The following is a 20,839-nucleotide window of genomic DNA, read 5'->3' on the forward strand; positions in this document are numbered from 1 at the left end:
CTTAAATAGGTCTCAAAAATTCAGCTTACTCTTACTTTCAATGTTGGGAAAATAACTAGGAACCGGGAACTCGCGCTCAAGGAACCCCTGCGCCGAGCATCCGGTCTTTATGGATGTCCGCAACTTTCGAATATCATCGCAAATGTTGTAGATATCCAACACGAGAACTAAAGATGTTACCACGTTCGAACTGTTGATCGTAAATCCAAGATCAGCAATCTTTCTCCAGTGGCCCGGCCCGCCAGGAGGAAGCGCTTCATTAGCAACTCATCGTATGCAGCATTGTTAGTGTGGTTTATCAATTACCCTTGCAGCCTCTACATAGCACAGCATGGTCTACTCCGTAAATCCAGCCCCATTTGTGTTCAATGGTATGTTAAAGCATTAGGGCTGTACTCCGTACCCTGGAGTACTCGGACTTACATTGCCCGCATAAATGACAAATTTTGATCGGTATACTCCGTACGGAGTAGTCATTCTTCCCTTCTATTCCTATCTAACATTCTCATCTAAGACAATAATAATAAAATAGCCTGTTGAAATGAAACTCCGAATTTTTGCGACTTTAGAATTAATCTGCCAATTTGTGAAAGATGCGGCCACGCACGGAGGGAATTCGTCCACGCGCTGACTCCCCGTGTCCACTTTCCTTCTCCTTTCTTTTCTTCCTCGGCGATTGAGACAACAAAGGCTGTTTTGAATACCATGTTCCAATGTACACTATGCGAAAAAGTCTACCAGAGGAAGACTCATTTAATTCGTCATGAAGCGACTCGTAAGGTCGAATGATCTCGATTTAAAAAGAGAAATTATGAATAGGCTGACCACCTTCCAGATACACAGCTGCTCTCTTCCAGCTGCCCTTTGTGCAGCAAAGCATTTCTAAAGCCGTATGTAAAGTATCGTTACAAAATAATGAACACATTATCTAATCTTTTGAAAGTGAGGTTACCCGAAGACATATCAAAACCTGTGCAAAAAAGTTCAACCAACCTCCACCTCCTGCAGCCAAACCAGGCAGGAAAAGGCAGTCCTGTGAGCTATGTTTCTTTGCCAAAGCATCTTGCGACAGAAATCTACCATGCTCTCGCTGTCGCTCTCTTGGGCGACAATGCACTTTCGTGGCCCAAGAGACGCCTTCCCGGGATTCCAGTTGCTCTGCGGTAGGCTCAGTCTCGCCTTCTATAACCACATCCCGGGTCACCCCGACAGACAGCGGATCATTTTCTTTCCTCCAACATTTTGCCAATCCATCTTTCCAAAAAGACAGGCTGGCGATCGGGGAGACGGCGAAATGTTCTGTTCGAAGAAACCTTGAAACACTCAATTCCCATATCGAAGATGCCCTCGTTCCCACTGATCCTATGTCGACTTTTGGTAGCGACTTTCAACTTACAAACTTCCCTTTCCAAATACCATCGACTCTGCCCTCTTTCGCAGATGATTATCTACTTCAGTTCAGCCCTGATACACTCTTCCCTTCAAAGCTTTCCAGCCAACTGTCCGAGATTATGACAGAATTGGTCGATACTTCAAAGTCAATGGGTCTGGGAAGCACAGGAACGCTAAATGCCCTTGATTTTATGGAACTTTCTACTCTGCTAGGTGTTTCCAATATTTCTGCTTCTATCTCTGCATTCTTCCATTCCCTTCACTGGCATTTACCCGTGGTGCATTTTCCAACCTTCGATCCGGGAAACATTTCCAGCCCTCTTTTACTCTCAATATTTTTATCCGGTACCACATATACTATTCCATTGGATGGAGGAGCCCTACCATCCGGTCTCTTCGATGTCGCAGAAGAGTATATATTTCGAAAGATTGCGGACCTATCAACACTCGCTTCACCGAAAGATCAGTCGCATATATTATCAACTGTACAGCTACTACAGAGTGCTCTCATTATTGAGATGCTTCAGTTTGGACAAGACAATATGCAAACACGACGTCGCATTCGCATCGTGCGACATCCATGTTTGGTATCAACCATACGGTCCCTGGGGATTTTCCAGCTCAAGCGAGGAACCGCTCCCACCGTTTGTGATGAGAGAACTTGGAGAAATTTAGTGGCAGAGGAAGTGTGTATACGGTAATTTATATCCCATTCTTTATTATATTGTCTTTTCTTTCGAGGTGCGTCACTAACAAGCTCCAAGAATCGCGTGTTGGGTCTTCCTGGCGGATGGATTCCTCACAGTCTGCTTCAAAAACAACCCATCAATATCGGTATTTGAGATGGACTGTCATTTCCCTTGGAGTGCCGGGCTATGGGAAGCCGAAAACGCATCTTCTTTCAGCAAAATTGCCATGTCGCACTCGACAGAGCTCCCACTCCCTCCCCTGAAAGATGTGGTCACGCAGTTACTTGAAACCCCTACAAGTAATGACCCAATTCCATGGGGTCTTTCGGTATCAGTGGAACATCTTCTAATTCTAATTTATGGTATGTTGATGACCGAATCTAGCTAATCGATTAAATTGCTAAGAATATCACAACAGCCATTAACTCCCTCGCATTCCAAGCGAGAGCCGGCTTATTAAGATATCTATCGCTCGATAGAATACGCTGTGCGTCTGGTAATTGGAAGCGCATCTGGGATTCTGTTATTGGTCTCCTAAATAAGGATCAATTACTTCACCTTGGATATCCGAAACACGCTCAGGAGCTTTGGTGGTTGTTGAATGCCACGCTGGATGCTACTGGCAGATCTGATGTCAGCCTTCGGTATATGGATAACACTGCTACCGATGACTTGGGGAATTTGAATGAATTCATTCAATGGTGTCATCAAAGTGCCCCATAGATTTTGAATATAAATATAATACCGTCCAATGTTGTACATGGAAAATACATTTTTCGCCGAACGTATGCTGCAATCTGCGGCTAATTAGTTTGTTCCTTCGATATGAGACTTGAAAGCAAAAGATGCATCTAATACTACATTGTATCATTATCTTGATTAATATGATCTTGAGCCAAATGACGACCTCGTCAAGAACAGCGACATACGCGGCCGACTATTATAGTACATCCAAATACAAAACACGCCCTCCTTGAATCTCCATCTCAATCACACTTATCTCCAGGTTTCTGCTGACTTTCCATGAAACTATCACCCTTGGGTTTCCGGTACGTTCCTCCGAGACGATCCCACGCCGTTGTGAACTGCCCATAATTATAGTTGAAATACAAGTGATGCATCGTATGACAAGACGCGCCATTAATTATCGCCGAAGCCGGCATATACTCAGCATCATCTGTAGGAATTAATGTAAGCCATCATTCTATCGGGTCAATGGGTATCAGAAAGCACTCACGGATCAGCACTGTCCAAATAGTAACAAAAATAAACAGCCCCAAGTATGCACCTTTCTGCAACGGGAAAATCAACGGGTATACATGGTATGGCAGACTCTGCGACCATCCATCCAATGGATGAAACGCATAACTAGCAAACGGTGTCGGTACAGCCCATTTATGGTGTGGTTTATGGAGCCAGCGGTAGATGAGCGGGTGATGTAGGGCACGGTGGATCCAGTAAATCCCACTGTCTGTGAAGCAGATAAATAATGGATATTGCAGCAAGGTGTATCCGGAGAACGGGGAGTCGCTGGTGAAATCATATAGCTTTGACCATCCCCGGATCTCTGCTAGGAAGAAGGGGACGGTGAGGAGGGCCATTACGGGAATTGCCGAGGTGCCTTGGTTGATCTCGAGTTTGATTTGATTTGGGAGGAAGCGCGGGTGTTGGAGTAGTCTTTTGTCGAATAGTGTGTGGTATAGTAGGAGGCTACCGAAGAGGTACATGATCATTGCGAAAAGCCTGTTGCGTATATCGAGACCTGCATCAGTTACCGGGATACTTTTATTTGGGCGAAAGGACTTACCATGTGATCAAGTATAATGATAATGCTTGTCTAGCAATGTCATCTCTCTTCCAAAGGCTTGCCTCTGCCCATTTTGAGGGCTGCATGGGGTAATAAACCCGGACATGGCGATTTAAATTTGCAGTGGACAGAGTATCATTGTTGAAGGTTGCTGCTGGGTCTGGTGATAGTAATGCATAGCACCGATCGAGGATCAATGTATCCAGAACGTCCAAGAAAATATCCATTGTTGGGTAAATGTGTTATGCCCCTTCCCTTGGACAACTCGCTCAGCCTACGTAAATACAAGGCCATTTATCTTCTCTTATATGTGGACAATACCCACAAAGGGGTATACCTACATGGTAATTACCTACTTACCTACTCGAAGAATACCTACATGGCATGTTGGCTTCGGATCGGGGAATACCCACACGGCGAATACCCACACGGGAAATCCCTACATGGCATGATCACTTACACGCAGTGACCCACTTAATACCACGCGTGGATATCACTGGATTAACAAACTACCTAAGTATTCCAAGACCGAAGATACCTCCAGGGCTATTTGAACATATTAGTTTCTCTGGATCTCTGCACTGTTAAATTCCTATTGAGTGCGAAGTAGTGGTCGAAATAAATTGTATGTAATAGCTCATAGCTATATTAATCGACCTTGTGCTATTCAATACAATTCGCGATTAGCATCTGTGGCAATTGTCAATGCAGTCAACGGATATATATATTGAGCTTCATGCTTTAGTTTTTAGTTTTTTTTTTTTAAAATCATATTTTCCCCGCTCGTAAATGTGTCAAAAATTTGTACACAGCGTGTTAGACTAAAAAAACACATTGCCCTTAACAATGAATTAAATTAATTGTTGATCGAAGGTTGGACATTTATTGTTTTGCGGATAAGTCTGAAATTCTGCTCATAAGGCCACAATGTGCTGCATCCTACATCAACCAGCCAAGTGGTCGAGCAGTAACTCAACCATCTTATCTTCCTTGGTCTAGTGGTGATGATTTCCGCTTGTCATTAATACCGATAAGCGCGGGAGACCGGGGTTCGATTCCCCGAGGGAGAGATTTCTTTTTTGCTCTTGATTTATTTTTCTATAAATAATCATCTTAGTCCTTCAAATTGGGTGAATATCAAATGAAGCGGCCTTGATTTTTTGTATTAGGTGGACATGATAAAAGATAACAATGGCTGCTTCCATATCAGGTAAACAAACTGCCCAACTCCGACCCGGAGCTTTAGTATACAGGTCCAAAAAGTCATGGATGAGTCAGTGAGCGAATGAATGGTCAGTATCTCCGAAAGAATATGATACAGCGAAAAATGAACAACCCTCGAGGTATCCCAACAGCAAAAAGAGTCAGTCTCTCACATTCAAAGAAATGCCTCTGTGGTTGTATCGTTGTCAGTGACTTCACCCATTTGTCGACGGCGACTGTCCAAGAACAAATCCACCATGTGCTTGCTAGAGATGGTTGAATGAAGGTCTTGGATTTGGTGGTAGTTCTCCATCATGTCAGTGTACTCATCCTGCTGCCTCGCGTTCTCATTGTTTGTACGGTTGTCTCGTTGGGTGCGCATGGACCGGAAGTAATTGACCCTGCTATCTTGGGCGATCGGTGCACGTCTGGCTGAATAGCGTCGCTGTTGTTCTTTGGTCCAGGATCGTTTTGCTCGCACTCCCTTGGGGGTCGGGGACTCTGGTGGCTGCATGTTTCCAGATCTCAGTCGAATTGGGGACGGTTCTTGATTGCAAGCAACAGGGATGGGCTTGGGTGAGACATTTTCACCAGACATGGGAGCAGTATCCATGGCCAATGAGTTAGCGTGAGCCTGCGCAATATTTTCCGACTTAGTTGTCTGTAATGGCACGATGGTTCGCATGCCGGAAGCTTGGATTAACGGACGGGAGAAATTGCTTTGTGACGGGACTTGGTACTCAGTGGAAGCTTTGCGGTCGGTGATATCCTGGATGTCTGGAACCTTTGGTAGAGTTGCTGAAGCGGGAGCAGAGACAGCGACAGGAGCTCGTCGAGCTATGCTGGTAAAGTACTCATCATCGTCCTGGTACTGTGCATCTTCCCTGATGTGTTCCCTTGTGGGGCTTGCCTGCTCGATTCTTTCGATCTGCGAGCTCATCCATTGCTGCCAGTCTGCACTGGGATTTACATGAGGCGCGGGAGACGAGACCCGATTGGCACGCCTGGGTGAGCTGTATTTTGTCCGCTGTTGAGTAAAGATGGTCGCTGTTCCTGGTTCATCATGGACGCCCATGTTGGCATTGTCAGTTCTTGTTGGGGTATTGCCACTGGTGGTCCGGGAATAGATACTGGGGGAAACAATATCCCTTTTCGAGGCCCGAAGGCGAGGAACAATAACGCTACCACTATCCTCATCCGATTCCTCGCTCAAAGCACACGTTGATTGCGACGACCTCTTGTCTGAAACAACAGTCATATGTTGAGTTTTCACCTGGGAGGGCATGCCCCGAGAAACTTGCATTGACCTAGCTGAGCGCGGATACTTTCGTGGACTGGATTGGTCACCACCCCGCGCTGTTGCGAATGAACCGGGTGAGGTCGAGGATTCTTGGCTTGGGACATGGCGGATACTGCGTCGGCCATGTTGGGAGTAGACCGAATTCGTCCGCTCTGGAATCACACGATGCTGTGGCAAATTGCCAAAGACCATCTCCTCGTTGGGACCAGACAGGGAATTGTGGCCCATCTGTTTCATCAACGCAGTGTACAAATCTTGACTGTCAACAAGGCTAATTTGATGAGGGTTTGCTCTCACACCCAAAGGAGATTGATTTTGGGTATCATCCATTACAGGCGTTCGTGGCATTTGCTGATCCAGTCCCCCATCCTCTCTGATCAAAGAGAGAGATTGGCGATGTCCTGGTTTCCGGGTTGTAACTGTGTTTGGCATGGTTGAATCGGCCCAACTAGTGACGCGTGAAGTGGAAGTGCAGAGACTGTCCCGGCTGGGGGACTGGGGCATTGACTGGAAATAGTTGGAATCAATTCCGTCTTCAGTGGCAGTAAGTTTGTGTGGAGAGCACTCCTCGATTTTCCCAATCGGAGTTACCATAGGTGCCTCAGCACCATTTGTGGTACCACGAGGCGTAGGTTGTTGATCCGCGAACTTGGAAAACCCAAACACCCACCTGAATTTGTTTTTGATAGAGTGTGAAAAAGACCGATGAGAACGCCCGGTGTCAACACCACCTTCACTCGTAGCCCGGATCGATTTTCGAAATGGCCTGTGCTCCTTCTTGCGTCTGAGCAAGAAGGATGACCGGCGAGTCTGAACACCTCTACCATTGGGATCCTGGGCAAATTGGCTGCGAGCAAGATGAATAGCTGCATCATGGCCCTTAGCAGTTGGATTAACTTGTGTGGATTGATAACTTCCTCGAAGAAAAGACATGGATCGTTTCATTGTTCTCGGCAGCTGAAATCCAGGGCTGCGCTCGGGATCAAGGGGATCGCTGCAAGGAAGGGCAGGCACTCCATATGGGGTCTGTGAAGTTCGCTGCCTGGTTGAGAACATTGACTTGGCCTTGCGCAATTGGCGATATGAAGAGGGCACTGAGCTGTCTCGTCCATCAAGTCCGTCGAGTTCTGTGATTGGCGGAAGGGCGGCAGGGTCATCGAAGCAATAGGCTCGAGCCGATACGCCAGTTATTTCCTTGGACTGACGAGGTTTTGGAACTTTAGGCAAGTCGCCCTGGCTGACCGAGCTATCATCGGTGCCCCGAAGGCTTGATCCGGGACGCCTTCGAGGAATGGCAAAGTTTCCTGGACCACCTAGTCGTTCGTATGAGCTTTTTGACTCCTGAGACGAACTTTGACTAGAGCGCATTGCCCGCGAAGCTGCAGCTGCGGCGGTTGCATGCTGCATGGCAACATCGGGAATCTCTGGGGTAGGTTGTCGCGGCTTTCGTATTGAACGGGTGGACATGGACCTTCTTAAGTTGCGTGTATTGGATGTAGAGGAAAACATGTTATAAATGTCTGCAGAGTATATAACTACAGAAGTATTGAGACAAGGAGGAATTCAGAGAAGAAGGGATTTTGGGGATTTGAAGAGGGAAGATTCAAGACGAGATATTTGATGGAAGGAAGTACTCCTACTCCATCAATACGGAAGGTGCGAAATAACTTCATGGCAACTGCCATCTCTACATTTCTTTTGTCCATTTCACCAACTTCAGGTGAATCCCAATTTCCTTCCAGAGTTAAGCCTTCGCTAAGCGCTAACCCCATGGGCCAAGATCTAGACTAGCGGTGACTCACGCCAAGATGACGCAGCCTCAGGATCTGACTCAGGACCAACTGCAGGTGAGACTGGTCAAAATGAATATATTGATTGACAATGATTGTTTTTCGGACAAATATTCTAAACATTTTAAGATATCAGCGTCGAAGATAACTCAAATTGTCTGAAATGACGGCCTCGCGACCCACTTCATCCAAATTAAACCATGTCTATTTGAACGGCCGGACTCTGGAAGGAGGTGGGCAGTTGGTTCGCATCGCTATCGGGCTGTCTGCATTGACTGGTCGTCCAGTTAGCATAGATCATGTTCGCGGGAACAGAGAGGGAAAGAAGGGGCTTAAGAGATCTCACGCCGCAGCAGTGAAGCTGTTGGCTGAGATCAGCGGCAGCAAAGTATCAGGAGGCGAGGTTGGCTCCCAGTCCTTGAACTTCTTTCCACAATCAACAAGATCGAAAAGCGGACCGCTCCTGGACTTGTCGCGAGTGAATGTAAAATCCGAATACGATATCAAGCTCACGACTGCTGGTGCCATCTTTCTCGTCTTCCAGGCCCTCTACCCGTATCTACTTCATGTTGGATCGCAGGCGTCTGCCCCCTTTGTGAAAGTGAACATAACCGGTGGAACCAATGCTACTTATTCACCATCATATGACTATGCATCACAAGTTATCGTGCCCAATTTTGCCAAGCTTGGACTTCCTCCCTTGTCCATTATCCTTAATAAGCGCGGCTGGACAACAGGGCCGGTTGATCTTGGAGCAGTCACCTTTCTCATATATACACTCAGATCTCGACATGATCCAGATGGCGAATATCAACTTCAGGAGTCGACAGAAAAAGAATCGGCAGCTGAGCTTTTATACAACTTCCCACAGATTAATCTAATGGATCATAAACGCGGGAAAATCACGCAAATTGATATCACGGTGCTAGCACCTGATCAACCTACCCTAAACGCCGACGCAGACGAAGGCACGGGGAGTACTGTTCGCCAGTTTATTGAACAAGTTACCCGACGCACTCTTCGACATGAAATGAAGAAGCTGGATTCGTCTATGTTTGCTAAACGCTCTAATTCGACTCTATCCGAAGGGGACTCGCTCAGCAAATTGTCAGCCAAAAACGCGCTATTTCCCATCACAATACACACATCGGAAGCTACAAATCACCGCAGCCATGTGTACATCCTTCTTGTTGCACATACTTCCTCGGGGTTCAGAATAGGCCACGATATTCTCGGCAGCATGGGAGCCGATCGCCTGTCTAAGCCAAAGAACAAAGGGAAACAAAAGCAACAGCCAGCTCGTGACCCTCGACGAGATTCACAAAATGAGATAGTATTTTCTGCAGCAGCAGATCTAGTCCGCCGATGTGTGGATGGATTCATCGGGGAAATCTCAAACGAGAGTCCTAATTTCCAACCAGACCAGAAACCTGATTCCACCGTCAAGAGATCTTGTCTAGATAGCTACATGAGAGATCAGGTTGTTGTGTTCGAGGCACTCGGAGAGGCCTGTAGCGCAGGTGGACACGATGCTGAAACAACGGACACTGAAACTTTGGAAGACGAGCGAGATTGGACACTCCACACGAAGACGGCACAATGGGTGTGTCGGCAGATTTTGAATGTGTAGATGGTTGCATTCATTGCACTAGAAACATCTAGATGCCGTATTGGAGCCACGAATTGAATTTTGAGCCTCTCTATAGGCTGTAAGCACCATCCGCAAGCTCCGAACAATGACCCACCAAGAAAGCCTAACATATCAAACGGCAACTAATATCGGACTATTCCGTACGTCCCAACATATTGATTGTGACGCTGTTGGCGGCAAACAAAACTATCTATCGCAAATTTCTTCTGCCAAGTGCCGGTATCCACGTAACACGCCCGACCACCCTAACACCCGAGATTAAAGGATCTACGTCCCAAAGCGGCGCTTTAACTAGGGGGCTAAACACCGGCCGAGTCGACTGCTAAGGTACCCAAACGTCCCGCGCTTATTATCGCAATCCGATGGCGCGTTCCAGACCGGGAACTAATGGCCAATTGTTGGTAATTACCAGCCAAGAGGCGTATGCCTTGTAGATCCGATCGGGTACATATCCACGACGCCCTGTTTGACAGTTTGACACTTCTGTATCGGATTAGAGGATCGGACAGGGGTCTTCGGACGCTTATAGGACACGGTGGATATGGAGGTTCGTGTTCGGGCACATGCAACAGGGCAAATTATCCACTTTGGCTCGATTGGATGTAAACAAGCTCACTGGCCTTTGACTTGAATTTCATATGATCCTTGTTCTCCCTTCTAGACTTTTGGAAGTCCAATCTATTTTTTGATGACGAGGATTGGCTACATGCTGCAGATTATTGTTGCCGTTATATCGGATATTAGGGAGACAAGTTAATATAGTATTAATCTACTCTGTAGGTAATTAACAAGATAGCCGATTAGAATTTTCAGTCTATTCTAGGTAAATACATAATCTAGTAACCTTGGAAGTTCAAGCATGTGAGTCAACATGACAGAGGTGTAACTTTGTAAATATAGTGCCCAACGAAACAACCAAGGCCTCGGGACAGGCATCAACGAATATCAAGGATTATCAATACCCGATCTACCCAAATGTCAACGGGAAATGCAACGCCACCCCGGTTATCCGAGTATGCTTTCCCACAGCGATCAACAGATCTTAGAAATTCCAAACGAGCTAGAGCATTCTCAAGAGCAGACATCCCGTGGAGATGGAACGTGCTAAATTCCCCACAGTTCCTGAAACAACGATCGATCCGCAACATTTTCCGTATGTGGTATGTGGCTGAGCGTAGAAAATTACCCCCAATACCGAGCAAAACAGAAAAAAAGGGGCTTGAAATTTCGACACCAAAGAACAAAAAGAGAAGCAGCATAGAAGGCCAGTAGAAGAGGCTAGAAGCAGATTTAACACTAGGCACTTTAGTTAGTCTACCTCACTGGGCTTTGTTTTACATTCAGATGGAGCCCAAATTTGACAGAATCCGACTGTGGAATGTGGGTTTATGTTTTTCTTTTTTTTTTCACCTGTTCTTCTTTTTGAGTGTCTTTTTCCTTGGCCATGTCTTTTTTCTTGGCCACCCCTGATCCCCTGTTCATTATGATATTTGGTTAACGGGCCGTGGTTTTGCCCTGAGGGGAAATGTCTAGCTTACAAAAATATAGACAATATAAACAATAGTTTCAGATGTGGACAAAACACGCAGAAGTGGACCTATCTATCTCTGAGACAAGCGATCGACATGGTTCTTTCTCTTTGGTATTCTCCTATGTTGTACATATTATTCGGAACAATCTTGGAAGCGCCCCCTTTTTCTGTTCCGCGTAGTCAGCAAGGTGTGACATGCCCTATCCACATCCCCCAGTTAAAAAAAAAACCTTGGAAGATATACGGAGTACATCGTACATCATACATCATACCTCGTATATTATAGAAAAAACCATCTCGCCCTCGGAACCAATAATTCTCCGAAAGACTCCAGGCCCAGCTCAGTCTAGATTCCCCCGAAACACAGCCGTGCACACCACATGACCTACACAACCTGCGCCAAAAAAAAGGCCCCCAATGCTCCGACAGGTAATCATATCAAGCCATAACGGCGTCAACCCAATACCACCAGAGCTTGATGCATTATTATGTGTGTATGCGCCCACTAAGACAGGGATGACGCCTGTATGACATGAGCTATCAACAAAACCCGATCAACGGCGCAGGTGGTATAAGCCTCGCACAAATGCTATAACACTACTGCCTAACCCGTAACCCGTAACCCCCGTGCAACATAGCCACCCTGGTCGGGGCCATTCACCATACGATCTATAGCAAGGCGCATATCTGTAGATTTGGGTCCGACGAGGTCTAGATGCTGACGGGGGATGTAGCTACAGGGGTTGTTTTCGGTTGCTTCGGCATTTCGCAGCGGAGTCGGGGGTGATGATGCGACACGACGGATGTGGATGGGCTGAGGGCTGATGAAGGATGAAGACACCTCCGTGCGAGTTTGTTGGGTGTTGATCTCAGAGATGGAGGGGGTGTGTGCACAATAGTATTTCTAAACTTGGAGTATTTTCGAATATCTTTTTCTTCTTCCGGTCTGTTGGGGCTCGGATATGTGTTTCAATGTGAGATGCGGGAGTTATTGCGGCTGAAAATTGTTAGCGAAGAGGACTAGCCGGGTGCCGAGCCCCCACGACCGGTTACAGAGAGAGAGAGGGGGGTTTGGGGCCGAAACTTCACAGCCCCGCGGCACTGCGGCTGGGCGTATATCCATTCAGACCCGAACGCGCTACTGCAAGGGTTGGGTAGTGAAGTGGGTGTCGGGTTTTGAGGGTGGATTAGGAATGTTGTCAACAGGGCTGAGTATTCTGGATTTAGGTCTAGATTGTTGAAGCGGGATAGATGATATGGTAGAAGGTCAAGACATAATAGTATGAATGATGTAAATAGGTATATAGCACTAGAACTAGGGGAATGGTCATATGATAGGAGGCGCAAGTAAAACAGAGGGGTATGGCATCACCGTTCACAAAGAAAAGAGTCAACATCAGTTAAAAGAGAACATAAAAATAGGGCATAAAAACCAAAACCAAAGCAAAAACCAGGAATATCAAAGCACACGTATGCGCAAGGAAAAGAAGGGGTCGATCAACGATCAACCGGAGAGTTGAAAGAACCCAATCCATCAGCGCCACTGCCCTCCAGTGGCAGATCCATGTCCGTAGGTGTATCCATGCAAAAAAAAGAAGCGATCTATCCTCCATGCAAAACAAGAAAAATGCGGGCCGTTCTTTGTCCTAGAAACAAACCCAAGCGAGTGAAAAAGGAAATGTTCGCGAAGTCCATGCCAAGATTCCCAGTTTCCGAAAGGAGATTCGTGGAAGCTCGCTCATTAGCCCGGCCAATGTAGAGAGACGAGATCAAAGAGGTGACGTAGGATGAGAAGACCAGGAAATTAGGCATCAAAGCGGATGGTAGGCGGCCGCTGCATATATAACAAAGAAACTCCCGGCGATGCATATGCGAGATGTGGGGAGAGAGATAAAGAGGAGAAGAGGCGAATAAGAAAGAACAAAGGAAGCGGCCGTAGATCATTCGAGGCGAATCCCAGCCGGCAGGATGCAAACCTAGCGAGGAGCTGGGTTATTCCCCGGACCGTCCCAGGGTGTGTGATCTTTGCGTTCATTACAGCTCAGGCTCGGATGCTTTAGATGAAAGGTCGCCGAAGAGCTCTGAAGGCAACGCACGCTTGTAATCGCGTGGTTGGGCGAACGGCGAAGCGAAAGCCGGACGGCGCAAGTTTAGAGACTGTGAAAAGTGTTAGTTTTTTTTTTGTATAATTTTCTTTGGAATGACCCTTTTTTTTGTATAGGCAAATTCAAAGATATAGATTTAAGGATCACATACAACGCAGTCAGAACACTTTGCTCCTTGTCGGTTGACACGGCCCCGGCACCCACGGGGATAATTTGCGCAGGAATACATGGTAGATATTGACCGGGGTTGTTTAGATCAAATGTGGATCGACAAAGGGAGTTGAGTTGGCGAATCTTCTCAAAGAGTTGACAGGAGAAGAAAAGAAGGAAGAAAAAAAAAGTGTAGACTAGACACTTCAAGATTAAATGTAACGGAGAATAAGGATCAAGGCCTAGAATGTGTAGTACAACACGATGACGTCGGAGGTTGAAGGTTGCGAAGAAATTCAGCCACAAGGTTAAGGCTAGAGAAGTTGAAGAAAGAGAAGATCTAGGGAAGATGGACGGGGTTTATATTAGAGGCTCAAAAAGATGGCTTAGACATGTAAAACAATCCAACAAATACAATTCCAAGTGAAATAGGAGGATTAGAATTTTTAGGGTTCCATTATTATTTACGGCCGTTTGCTGGGGTTGGTTTTTTTTTGATTATTTTTCTTTTTATTATTTTATTATTATTATTATTATTTATTTTATGGATTATTTTTATTATTTTTCTTTATGTTTTATATTATTATTAGTTCTGTTATTTTCCTCGTTTTATATTATTTTTACCATTCTTTACCATTTTTATATTATTTTCCTTTCTTTAATCTCTCTCTAACCTGTCTGACATTCGTTATTTGGTGGTTATTTGGTTGTTATTTGGTTGTTATTTGGTTGATTATTTCTTGACAGGACTCTGGGTAGTATTGGGTACACTTGGCGGTGCTTCCCGGGTTGTTTCCAACGTTCTTTAATATAGGAGTTATAATTGTTATAGAACTACGGAGTATACAACTTACTACATATGTCCTCATCAGATTCTAATACTGCAGCGATCGGTCGATCTTGACCCGAATATGCGGGTTGATCGGCTCAAATGCTGGTCTTCGGTGCATGAAGGGGGCCAATGAAGGATCCGCCGTATATGGGAGAAAAAAAAAAGGACGCTACAATGCATCGTCAGGATCGCGGAATGACTTGCAGTCTCTCATAAGTATATTGCAGGGACAGGTGGAGTAGCTGAGAAGGGCTGATTTCGAAACAACCGCCTAATGCAAACCAAACCGTTAAGCTTCGGATTCAATACTTCTATGAACACTATGAAAGTAGGTAGTAGATTGTATATACAAACTTCATATATTGAGGTTACATATATAGGGGAAATTATTACTGTTTTACTTCCCTTTTTGTGGTTTAGTATTCCATACAGATTAAATGGGTTTCAGATTGAAGGCAGCCCCCTCGATTCCCAGTGCTGGGTCTTGGGCTCTTGGGCCTCCATTTGGAGTAGTCCTGGTTTTTTTGTTCTAGAAAAATCTCCACCGAACTCAAGGGATTCCTCAATTTTTTTCTTTCAGTTTTGTTTGCAAGTTTGCACAGAACATTCCGATCCTTCCGTGTTGTCCACTTTCTCCTGATCAGCCCTGTCAATGTGACATATTTTTGCTCCTTTTGTGTGATTATCAGCACTGTATATCCAACCCCCCTATTCTTCTACCCTATCCTCAGATGATCGTTATTTTATATATCAGGATAAACCAATTACAATCCAATCTTTGAGTCTTTGAAACTTCACTAGAAACAATCCAATTCAATAGCCCTTTGACTTGGTCCGACATTTGTATGGTTTCTCCCTTTCATCCCTGTGGAGAGGTTGTGGATCCACAGCTCGGGCGTTTTTCTTTTTTTCTTTTTTTTTTTCCCTTCGTTTTTTTGTTTTAGTCCGGCCGAAAACATTCCAAAGTAAGAAAATGAGATACCAAAATGCAGGGCTCACTATTAGATCCAGTGCTGTGCATTCCAGAAGTCCGGCTGTCTAGATCTCTCTCTCTCTCTATACACGTTTTGACCACACACCGCCTCATATGAAACCTCAGCTTCACATTTTTTCCCGCCCTTGGCAATGCTTTCGTAACGTCGTACACGCGGTGAAGGCTAGACGTGGCCTTGGGCTTTTTAAAATTGTGCTTGAAGAATCAGGAAATTAAGCTCTCTGCTGGTCACTTGACCGGTTCATGTGGCCTGTTCCATGCGTTATCGCACGTTTGTTAATGGTTGGTGCTACAATACCATGATCCTATCCAATTTATTATGGATGTATAGTATATTATACTCCGTAGTATAGTATGAAAGAGCCGATGCATAACTAACTAGTTAGTACATACCTACTTAGGTAATAACAGACCTTTGTATTTTTAGGACAGCTGCAGCTGGATCCATGTCTGAAAGAATAGTGGACCATAGTTCAGGAACAGAAACATTTTGGAGTCTAGAAGACAATCGAAGATTTACCTCGGCATCTGGACCTTCACAGCCCGAAAAATAAAATAAAAAAATAACCTGGTGTAACCAAGAAGTGGAGGAGACTGAAGAATGAAAACCTTACTATGACAGCAGTGACAGCGACAGTAATAGGGATATCCGAGAGACCTGCAGAGTTCTGCAGTCCACAGTCTCAGTCCAGTCATCACAGTCATGGGAACCTTTCCCAGAAGGAGCGATAATCGGAGGATTAGAGGAAAGCAAGAGCCAAATATGACCTCATCCGAGAATCTAAGCCCCTCAGCTCTCAACGCCATCTTTCTCACCTGCAGAATGCATACCGTTTCGGATCGGCTCGGTTCATGTGACTTGGCCCAGAAAGAGTACTGCCTAGTTTAGGTTGTTGCAGAGAAACCATCTACCGCATTGTCTGATTGTACATAATTGGGACTACAGCCGGTAAGCCGGACCATTGAGTTATCTGATGGACAGGGTGCACCCATTTGGAGAAATGTGGGGGGTTCCGCCGTCACAGGACATTCGATTGAGGCTGCTGACAATGTAACCTCATTACCTATGGACCAACCTGGAGACACCGAGGTATGCAGAGCAGAAAGCACATAGCTAGGATGTTTCATCCAGTGCCGGATCTGGCGCCTGGCAGCATTGCATGATATTCTTCCGAAAACACCTAAAAGACAACAGGACAGATCGAGGGGTAAAAAAAAGAAAGAAAAAAGCGAGTCTCCGAGCGCCGTTCACCACACCGTCATTCAAACCTCCAGCATAGATCGAAGAATGAACCACGCCCCAATGATACCTAACAGCGACGCGAAAAGCAGCCCATTTCCTTCCCTGGTCAGTCCCAGATACGCAACTGCACCCACTACAAGTTCCTTTCGTCGCGCCATGTCTCGCTTGGATTTCCAACTCGGATCGATAGAGAATGGAGCCACAGATCGGATGTTCTCAGCGTTTGAAGATGTGTCAGAGCGCCGCAGAGGCACAGATGCAACGAGCGCAACGGGGCGATGATCCGACTGTGCGAAGAGAGGCAGTGCATTGTAAGCGAGCGGTTTGACCTTTCCAGCTTCACCAGCCGAGGGCTCATCGAGGAAAAGAACTCGATCGCACCAACTGGGCCAGCGGTGATTCGACCATTTCCATTCATGATCATCAGTGTTCAAGCCGAGACGGACAGCTTCGCGCGCGGCATCCGAGTATTTGTATGTGGGAGGGAAATCGATCGGGGCCTCAGACAGGCTGTGGAAGGTCCTGCCGTAGCTCATTTCACGCACGAGCTGGTCGTTCTTCAGAAGGTGGGAATAGTGCGACGGGTTATCGAGGTCGACATTGCGTCGAGGGAATTGTTCAATTTCTTGAGTCGATGGTCCGATATTCGACGTGCGGTAGTTCAGGTCTCCGGCAAGGAATAGGTAGGCGTTTGGCGCGAAAAGATCTCTGCGACTGCCCTCCGCGTGCGCCGATGCAGCGTCTTCGAGAAGGCTGGTGTTTTCGTCCATGCTTGACCTCTCTGCTGGTCTATTGATATCGTGCGTGAATACAAGGCGCTCAACAATGCTTTTCCAGTCCATGTTCCTTTGCTCATAGGAATCCTCCATGGGAGCCAGATGGGCCGCGACGAAAGTGAGGTCAACGGTCTTGGATGGGTATCCCTCAACAACGTATCCCAGGCGTGCCCCGACAGCGCCTTTATTTCCCATTTCCTGAACACCAAGACCGACGTGTGCTGTGTCACGCCAGGCGATTTTGCCCAGGGTGTCATCGCGCGCGAAAAGCATCAGGCCTGTCATTCCCGTATTGTCGCTGAGGAAGTTCACATAGTGCTGGCCCCATTTTTGTGCCGAGGCTTTCTGGACCACACGGCGAAATGCATCGAAGTAAGGTAAAAGGTAGGATCCTCCGAGGAACGAGTAGGCGATGGGTGCGATCTCTTGTAGCGAAAGGAAAATTAGGTCGGGTGCGGAGCTCCCCGCACCAGACGCGGGGAGTGCGTCGAAGAAATGATTCGCGAACGCGTCGACATCGACAAAGTTCCTTGCACAGTTAAAGGTCAGCACGTAGACACCGAGGGCGTCCATACTGAAGATTCACACTGGATCAAGATAGAGGAGACAGAGGGCAAAGTAGATGATGGGGAAGCTGAGACGGTGACGTCACCTGGGTAAGTGACCGCTTTTCTTGACCGCTTGCCTCGTGTTGTAAAAAGTAAACACAAAACCTCGAGTTTGGATTTTAATTCAGAGAAAAGACCATCTTATACAGGTACGGACAAACAAAAAAGCAAATCTGTTGATTATTGAGTAATCAATTGGATCTAGAGCATCAAACAAAAAAATACAAAAAGAAATTCTTGTGCATCATCCGTGAATCGAACACGGGCCTCGTCGATGGCAACGACGAATTCTACCACTAGACCAATGATGCTGTGAAACCAAGTGGATCTGCAAGCTGATTCGCTGGTGATATATGGGACTCATGAATTTGATCTGTACATGGACTCAATGCCATTCTATACTTGAAGCCCTTTGGTCTAGTTATACAACACAGAATCATAACTTCCCCCGGACTTCCACTTTGCCATTGTTGGGCTCCAACTCGACCAAAAGCATTCCTTCAGCGACATCCTCCTCTTCATCTTCCATCTCATAAACCCATTTGACCCGACCACCTCGAGGGCTTCGTACTTCGAGCTCCATCTTCATTTGCTTGACGAAAGCCAGGACCTGATTTTCAGTAACATCCTCTCCATCCGACACCAGTATCTCAATCAGTTTGCCCGAAAGAGGGAGGATGATGTGGTGAGGGTTCTTTGGATCACCTCGCCGATGTGACGAGGACACCAATGCTGACGCAGCAGTCGTGGTTGTTTCGAGTTGCATCCGGTAGGGGATTGCGCCCTGCGAGGTTGGAGTTGTATATTCAATTTCGGCAGCGAGGGCAGTTGGGAACTCATTGCGTAGCACCCGGGACAGGCGCAGATGGTGGGAAACCTTGTTTGATTGTTGGGAATCCTTCGACAGAGGCTCCAATGTGATCGACCATGCATCTCCTTTACGGAACAAAAGATTAGATGCCGGTAATCCACTTTGGGTGATGGCTTGCTGTGAAGGGCCGACTGGACCATCTAGCCCTTGAAGAGCTTTTGATATGTTTTCCCCTTGCTGCAGTACTGTACCGAGGTTGAGCCCAAGCCATTGTGTATCAACTCTCCCGGCCATGAAATCAGGATGGCCCACGATCCCGCGTAGAAGGCTGATATTAGTTTTGACACCGTCAATTCTAGAATCAGCCAAGACCCGCTGGGCCTTTCTAACAGATGCTTCCCAGGTGGGCGCAGTCACGATTATCTTGGCCAACAGATTGTCGAAGTTGGATCCCACAACCAGTGCGGGACCAGAGACATTGATATGGGTATCTACCCGGATTCCATGGCTACTAGGCACGCTAAACCCGGTAACTTTCCCAATACTCAGAGAAAATCCGTTGCTCGGGTCTTCGGCGCAAAGCCTAAGTTGGATTGAGAAAGCATTTGGCGGAGGATGACTTGCGTTAACCTCAGAACCGAGGCCCAGCTCATGTAAAGTGTATCCCTGTGTGAGAAGCAGCTGTGTCTGCACCAGATCTATCCCACTGATAGATTCCGTGATGGTGTGCTCGACCTGCAGACGCGGGTTCACCTCCAAGAAGTAGAATTCCCCGCGCTGTTCACTGACTAGAAACTCAAACGTTCCCAATGACCGATAGCGGATTTCACTTGCCATCCTGAGCGCAGACTTGATCACTTGACCGACCAAAGCTCGATCCTGCACTAAAGCAGGAGCACATTCAACCACCTTCTGAAACCGTCGCTGAGCACTGCAATCTCTTTCCCACAGATGTCGCACCTGACCCGTTCCATCACCAATAATCTGAATCTCAACATGATGGAATCCGTCAACAGCAGCTTTCTCAACAAAAACAGTTCGAGACGGCGACTCGCCAATGGCTCTCTGAATACTATTATCTAGCTCGTGCTCCTCACGAACCAGTCGAATCCCACGACCGCCTCCGCCATCGACAGCTTTGATCATAACCGGGAAACCGACTTGCGTAGCAAACACACGTGCTTCATCCACGTTGGTGGTAGGTTGGCTCATGGCTTCCAATACAGGGACACCGCATTGCTTCGCTAGCTGTTTTGCCTGCAGCTTATCACCTGTTCGGGCGAGGTTTTCCCATCCAGGTCCAATGACTATAGACCCGGCTTCGTGCCACATGCGATGGGCGAATTCGGCACTCTCGCTAAGGAATCCATACCCGGGATGCACGGCGTCAATAGAGTGTTTTTGAGCCAGTCCTACTAGGAGTGATATGTCGAGATATGATGATGGTGATGGGATTTCAATCGCATGTTGTGGTCGTCCTAGATCGCAGTGCGATCGGTCGTCTGATGTGTACAGACTGAATGTCTCGGCTGGCTCGGGTAACTCTCGTGCTGCATGGAGAATACGAACGGCAATCTCTCCTCTAGTAAATATCACATGAGCTTGTTATAACAATACATTTTGCAGAAGTTCATACCTGTTGGCGACCAACAATCGCTTGATGGGCCGTGAGTGCGGGGAAGCCATTGGGGTGAAAGGGGAAAATCCGGGGTAATTGTATGCAAAGCCCTAGCAAACTAGATAAACGGGATAAACGGGATAAACGAGATAAGTTGTGATATATATATATATCAAATAGAGATCAATTAAACGATTTCAAGATATTTAATTGCAAGATACATTCACTATTTGACAAGATATTATAGCCCTCGATATGGGCGACCTCGGCCCTCGGACAGTTTGTCCACCCCCTCAGTAGACCAACTCCTTACATATGTAAGCAATCTCCAATTCTATA

The 20,839-nt window shown here is 46.6% G+C and overlaps 7 protein-coding genes across 7 annotated transcripts; 2 read left to right on the forward strand and 5 right to left on the reverse strand.

The window, feature by feature from the left end:
• Positions 1 to 594: 594 nt before the first annotated feature.
• Positions 595 to 2,804, forward strand: N7455_010586 (uncharacterized protein; the record flags this gene model as incomplete). Its single annotated transcript, XM_040953013.2, has 5 exons — positions 595 to 775; positions 836 to 890; positions 944 to 2,089; positions 2,157 to 2,443; positions 2,500 to 2,804. Coding segments are annotated over 5 exons (1,974 nt in total), but the record flags the coding sequence as incomplete, so codon positions are not given.
• Positions 2,805 to 3,067: 263 nt separating this feature from the next.
• On the reverse strand, positions 3,068 to 4,141 carry N7455_010587 (sterol desaturase family protein; the record flags this gene model as incomplete). The annotated part of the gene is made up of 3 exons (XM_040953119.2): positions 3,889 to 4,141; positions 3,319 to 3,824; positions 3,068 to 3,258 (listed from the first exon to the last, which is right to left on the reverse strand). The coding sequence occupies exons 1-3, from the start codon at positions 4,113 to 4,115 to the stop codon at positions 3,068 to 3,070; spliced, it is 924 nt and encodes a 307-aa protein (XP_040816534.2). The 5' UTR covers positions 4,116 to 4,141.
• A 1,125-nt stretch (positions 4,142 to 5,266) lies between these two features.
• N7455_010588 (uncharacterized protein) lies at positions 5,267 to 7,858 on the reverse strand (the record flags this gene model as incomplete). The annotated part of the gene is made up of 1 exon (XM_040953043.2): positions 5,267 to 7,858. One exon carries the CDS (start codon positions 7,856 to 7,858, stop codon positions 5,267 to 5,269), a length of 2,592 nt encoding a protein of 863 aa, XP_040816481.2.
• Positions 7,859 to 8,344: 486 nt separating this feature from the next.
• Positions 8,345 to 9,811, forward strand: N7455_010589 (putative RNA 3'-terminal phosphate cyclase; the record flags this gene model as incomplete). The annotated part of the gene is made up of 1 exon (XM_040953060.2): positions 8,345 to 9,811. One exon carries the CDS (start codon positions 8,345 to 8,347, stop codon positions 9,809 to 9,811), a length of 1,467 nt encoding a protein of 488 aa, XP_040816416.2.
• Positions 9,812 to 13,397: 3,586 nt separating this feature from the next.
• On the reverse strand, positions 13,398 to 13,697 carry N7455_010590 (uncharacterized protein; the record flags this gene model as incomplete). The annotated part of the gene is made up of 2 exons (XM_040952954.2): positions 13,398 to 13,520; positions 13,620 to 13,697. 2 exons carry the CDS (start codon positions 13,695 to 13,697, stop codon positions 13,398 to 13,400), a joined length of 201 nt encoding a protein of 66 aa, XP_040816638.1.
• A 3,010-nt stretch (positions 13,698 to 16,707) lies between these two features.
• Positions 16,708 to 18,036, reverse strand: N7455_010591 (putative inositol 5-phosphatase; the record flags this gene model as incomplete). Its single annotated transcript, XM_040953161.1, has 1 exon — positions 16,708 to 18,036. The coding sequence occupies one exon, from the start codon at positions 18,034 to 18,036 to the stop codon at positions 16,708 to 16,710; it is 1,329 nt and encodes a 442-aa protein (XP_040816584.1).
• A 471-nt stretch (positions 18,037 to 18,507) lies between these two features.
• On the reverse strand, positions 18,508 to 20,610 carry N7455_010592 (putative pyruvate carboxylase; the record flags this gene model as incomplete). Its single annotated transcript, XM_040952998.2, has 2 exons — positions 18,508 to 20,464; positions 20,519 to 20,610. Coding segments are annotated over 2 exons (2,049 nt in total), but the record flags the coding sequence as incomplete, so codon positions are not given.
• Between the last annotated feature and the right edge of the window lie 229 nt (positions 20,611 to 20,839).

The sequence above is a fragment of the Penicillium solitum genome (assembly GCF_028829755.1).
Source record: "Penicillium solitum strain IBT 25940 chromosome Unknown utg000008l_segment0_segment0, whole genome shotgun sequence".
Taxonomy (NCBI): domain Eukaryota; kingdom Fungi; phylum Ascomycota; class Eurotiomycetes; order Eurotiales; family Aspergillaceae; genus Penicillium; species Penicillium solitum.